The following is a 5,035-nucleotide window of genomic DNA, read 5'->3' on the forward strand; positions in this document are numbered from 1 at the left end:
CAGGTTATGCCTCCAAGGGTACAGGGTGGAAGACTGCTTGTACACTTGCACTTACCCAAGAGCCAAATCCATATTTCAGGATTCGAACCCTTGACGCAGCAACCTCAAGTAAAGTTGGATTTCTCCACCCTCCTCTTTTACCACTTGGAGATGTGCCATTGGGGCTAATCTCTCAGTAGACTTCCTCCCATGTTCTAGTGTATAAGAACATAGTTATGTTACCAACATGTATTAAGTCAAGAAATCGAATAACCAAGAACAACAAAAGAATAAAGTTCTTCTTCAGATTTACAACTCAGAATTGACCATTAACATCAAGGGTCTTGAGAAACCTAGGGCTCAGAACATTGTACCCGTCTGTTCAAGTATGGAACCCAAACTCTAACCCTCAATACACGGATTGCAACTACTTCCACAAACCAAAATGACACCACAGAGACATCACAGTTTCCTTCACGATACGAATCACAAAGACTCAAAGATTTACTACTGAATCTGAGACCAGAAGTTCCAGGAAGAAAAATGAAGAAGACGAAGGAAAACCAAACGACTCAGAGAGAATCCAGAGGGTTCTATAAAACTCAAGAATGAAAGACGCGTCTAGGGCAACCCCAAATGCCCTATATATATCAAGAAGGAAGCACCGTTGATTTCAGTAGATGATCAATGGTCTGGAGCAGCACACATCACACTCGTATTGGGCTCGGGTCCAGTTCACTTGAGTAATTGGGCAATGGTGTAGTATCTATGGGTCGAGCCCAATTTATCATCATCGCCCCCTGATTATTTGGACTGGGCTTTTGGCATCACAGCCCAAACAACATGATTAAATTCAATAGTTTTACAAGACAGTTTCTTGCTTTCGAGTTTTCTTCTAAATCTTCCCTTTGTCTCTTCCTTTATTTTCTTGTTCTTTCTGATGTAGACGCATTATGTTCTACTGCTCGCTTCCTTCAAAGAGCAACTTCAACAACATGTTCGTGTTCATGCAATGGAAGCAGTCATGGCTTGTTGGGAGCTCGAGCAATCGCTGCAAAGCTTGACAGGTGATCATCTCATTCTTTTTCTAGTTTTCCTTTATTTCATTTAAGAACTAGAATTTACATTTATTACTTTTTACCATTTGATTTCAGTGTGGAGCCTATTCATTAAACTGATGCACATATGATCCCTTTTGATTGTTACTTGACAGGGGTACCACCAGGTGAAGGTACAGGAGCAACCATGTCTGATGACGATAGTGAAGAAACTAACTTGTTTGATGAAAGTCTAAATGGATCAGACAACATGGGATTTGGTCCTTTGGTGCCCACAGAAAGCGAGAGGTCCTTGATGGAGCGTGTGCGACTAGAACTGAAACACGAGCTTAAACAGGTAGTAAACCACTAACTATACAGTTTAGCCGTTGGTTCATGTAATCAATGGAATTAAATGTAGTCAGATTTCTTCTTATAGGGTTACAAGGAGAAGATCGTGGACGTCAGAGAGGAAATTTTACGTAAAAGAAGAGCTGGAAAACTTCCGGGGGACACTACATCTGTCTTAAAAACCTGGTGGCAAACTCATTCCAAGTGGCCATATCCTACGGTAGGCATAATTACAGAACACCACGGCTGCTATTGATACTCTACTCAGTGCATGAACTTGTCTTTTTATTTATTAGTACCAATGTTTTAAGAACCAGCTATCTGGTTGGTTTGACTTAAAAATCGGGAACCAGCCCAAAACTGGTCTGGTTATAGCCTAAAAACCGTTCTGAAAATGTCGCGATGAATCCATGAATTTCTTTTTGTTAAGACTGCGTTCAGCCTTGACATATATCTGCATATCCTTGATATCTTAGAACCAATTTTGACCTGTATTTGAAATTTTTTATAGTGTCTTAACAGCTTTGTTGTGCAGGAGGAAGATAAAGGAAAACTGGTGCTGGAAACTGGGTTGCAACTAAAACAGATTAACAACTGGTTCATCAACCAAAGAAAAAGGAATTGGCACAGTAATCCTTCGTCATCAACTTCTCACAAAAGCAAACGCAAGAGGTAGATATCATCCCTTGTTTGCTTAATCAGATACTGCATTGTTGTATGAGCCATATACCAACTTGGTTTTGGGATTAAATAGTAGTGCAGGTGACAAAGCAACCAATGAATGCTTTATGTGAATGGAAAAATGATGAGTTGAAGAAACTAGTTTATTCTTCATGTTCACATCCCTGCAAGGTTTCTGTAGCCAGTTTTGCTGTTGGAAGAATAGTTACTTCAGAAATAGCAATGGTTATAAAATGTGGTCGACGAGAGCGTGAAGAACTGAAACTGATGGCGACTTGCTCTGCACTGCTGAAAACATGTAGAAACTATAACAGTATACAACTTGTTGAGTTCAATGAGATGAACATACGAGTAGGAAGAGGTTGAACTGAAATATTTTTGTTTTGCTCATATCACCATTATTGGCGCCAATTCTACTCTTTCAGAATGTGTATTTAAATGACCCTTGGTTTTTCCATGGATGGATTATACTATTTCTGTTGTCTGCTGTACGTGTTCCCCAAAGATGATTGAATGCTCATTTTTTTTTCCCTCCCATTGCGTCATGAAAACACTAAATGTGGTTGGATTTCCCAGGGGTGGGGAATGGGTCAATCCAAGATAAGAGATTCATTTTGATCTTCTGCGCTATAGATGCAGTAATTTTCCTCTCTTTTGCCATGATTACTGTTTACACATTAAAAGTGTAGTTCAAATCGAATAGCCCAAAGAATAAAGCCCAATTGGGCAATTCAGGATAAAGGTCCAAACAGGGTTATTAATGAATGCAATGCAAGCTCACGAACACAATAACATCATCGCCCAAGCTTGTAAGACGCCCAAGATCTGAGCGAATGGAGTGCCTTACGCCCATAGCGATGACCCTGTTCTCGCCTATACCTTCGAATCGCCCAGGATCGTAACAAACATAAAATGTTATGGTTATCCAGAAATGCAGTTATTGAAGCAATTATTGAGTAACCTTATCACATTCCACGATTCAAAGAACCCAGTTGAAGGCAGTTGAACGACAAAGAGTAGTGACAGCAGTTAGAGACGGCAGTTCCACGACAAGTTAGTCACCATAAAGAAAGTGGATAGTCATAAAGCAATCAAGCAATTTTCAAGCGGTTTGTCACGAAGAAATTATCAAGGGAATATAAAAGGAAGAGAAGACATAGAGAGACAAAACCCCGAATCAAACACTCTCAAACAGAGAATATGTAATTTCAATTTCTTAGTTTAAACTAAAACATTTCTTTCAGTATTCGTGTGCTTGCGCCCCCTTGGAGGCATTCTGTTGAATTCCAATTGTAAATCATCGTCAATAAAACACCCCTTTTTGGGACTTTGTCTCAAGAGATTTATTCCTTACACAATCGTCTGATCCCTTTTTAATTGTTAGCGACTACCCGCGTGAAATAATTTGGCACGCCCGGTGGAATATTGGTGTTTGATGTTGAAGATACGAAAGGTGAAATAGTATGCCTCACAAATCTGATAAGGAAGCAACAAGTCAGGGATGAGTCCAGTCTATGATCTAGCGATATGAGGAGCAGCATATCTCTCCACGAACAGAGGGACATATTCAGAGCAGTCACAGTCAATACGAACCAATGAAAGAGTTGAGTCCTCGAACCATGCGTGCATTACTTGGAGAACTCACACAGGATGTCGTTGAACAGGTAAATCTACGAAATATTCATAATATGGAAAGATTTACCCAGAATGAGAATGCACATTATGACAACATGGCCAAACAACTGAATACTTTGAATGAAATAATGAATAAGTTAGTAGGCCAAATTTATCAGCCAGTTGTGCCTCTTGCAAATCACTTTCAAGCTAGGACAATTGTGGGACATAATCCCCCAGTCCTAAATCCAAATCAAGGGATAGAACCACATTTTGGTCCCTCTACTTTAAACCAGGGGATGGTGTAATGCCAAATCAGAATAGTGTAATGGTACGGCTAACTTGGGGGGGTAACCTAAATGTAAGAGACAATGTCCTAAATAATGGACAGAATGCCTCACGTGTTAATGATGGAATAAATATTTAGGCTAATGGTAACAATAGCCCAAATCAAGGCAACTTTGTTGCCAACCAAGGACCAAACATCAGGCCTCAAGCAAATCAACCAACTTGTAGGAATTTCATATGACCCAACGTCATGTTGAGGAATCAAATTATGGAAATAATACAGGATCAGATGGCTTTTGGAGTACGTCATGTCATTAGGCCGACTTACACAAAGCTATATCCTGATTGGGTAGACCAAGCATATCCATGGCCTAGAGGATATAAAGTGCCAAAATTCTCGCTATTTATCGGTTTAGGAGAGGTGTCTACTCTAAAACACATAGGGCGATTCACACTGCAAAGTGGTGAAATAACAGACTACCATAAAATGAGGTTGTTCCCTAGTTCATTAACAGGAGTAACTTTATCCTGGTTCATCAATTTGCCAACGAACTCTGTTCAAACATGGCAATAATTGGAGCAATTGTTCCATGCTCAATTTTATAAGACTGAGTCTGAAATTACTTTGACCGATTTGGCGAGTTTGTGTCAAATGCCAAACGAATGGGCAGAAGGTTTCCTTCAAAAGTTCAAGACAGCAAGAAGTAAATATTTTGTACCTTTGCCCAAAAAGGAGTTTGTCAAAATCGTTCAAAATTGTCTAAACTTTGATTTCAAAAAGACATTCCAAGACAAGGAATTTCCTGATCTTTTTCAATTGAGCGCAAACGTGACTAGATATGAACGATTAATAAGAGAAGAAGATCAAATAAAAAATTATAGTAAGGGGACTTATTATAGAGACCCAAATTTTGATGTTCATACCATTAATGACGAATATTACGATCAAGCCAAAATGTGTTTGGCTGAATTAATTAAAGGAGATATGTATATTTGTCCTACAATGGTTAAGCCTAGACCGTCGGGTAAGGATAAACCTATAAAAGATGAAAACAAAAAGGTTAGAACATTCTCGTTCGATGTAA

General features: G+C 39.2%; 1 protein-coding gene across 2 annotated transcripts in view; it reads left to right on the forward strand.

Moving 5' to 3' along the window:
• LOC111390711 (homeobox protein knotted-1-like LET12) overlaps positions 1–2,578 on the forward strand; it is a 4,563-nt gene extending 1,985 nt beyond the window's left edge. Inside the window, exons 2-6 of one of the 2 annotated variants that reach the window (XM_023015794.1) lie at positions 926–1,046; positions 1,193–1,374; positions 1,456–1,587; positions 1,903–2,039; positions 2,122–2,578. In XM_023015794.1, coding sequence (XP_022871562.1) covers positions 926–1,046; positions 1,193–1,374; positions 1,456–1,587; positions 1,903–2,039; positions 2,122–2,161 — 612 coding nt within the window. In that variant the 3' untranslated portion in view covers positions 2,162–2,578. The remainder of the gene's footprint in view (positions 1–925; positions 1,047–1,192; positions 1,375–1,455; positions 1,588–1,902; positions 2,040–2,121) is intronic. The other variant, XM_023015795.1, reaches the window with a different exon arrangement.
• Positions 2,579–5,035: the final 2,457 nt, after the last annotated feature.

The sequence above is a fragment of the Olea europaea genome, unplaced genomic scaffold, assembly GCF_002742605.1.
Source record: "Olea europaea var. sylvestris unplaced genomic scaffold, O_europaea_v1 scaffold707, whole genome shotgun sequence".
In the NCBI taxonomy this organism is placed as follows: domain Eukaryota; kingdom Viridiplantae; phylum Streptophyta; class Magnoliopsida; order Lamiales; family Oleaceae; genus Olea; species Olea europaea.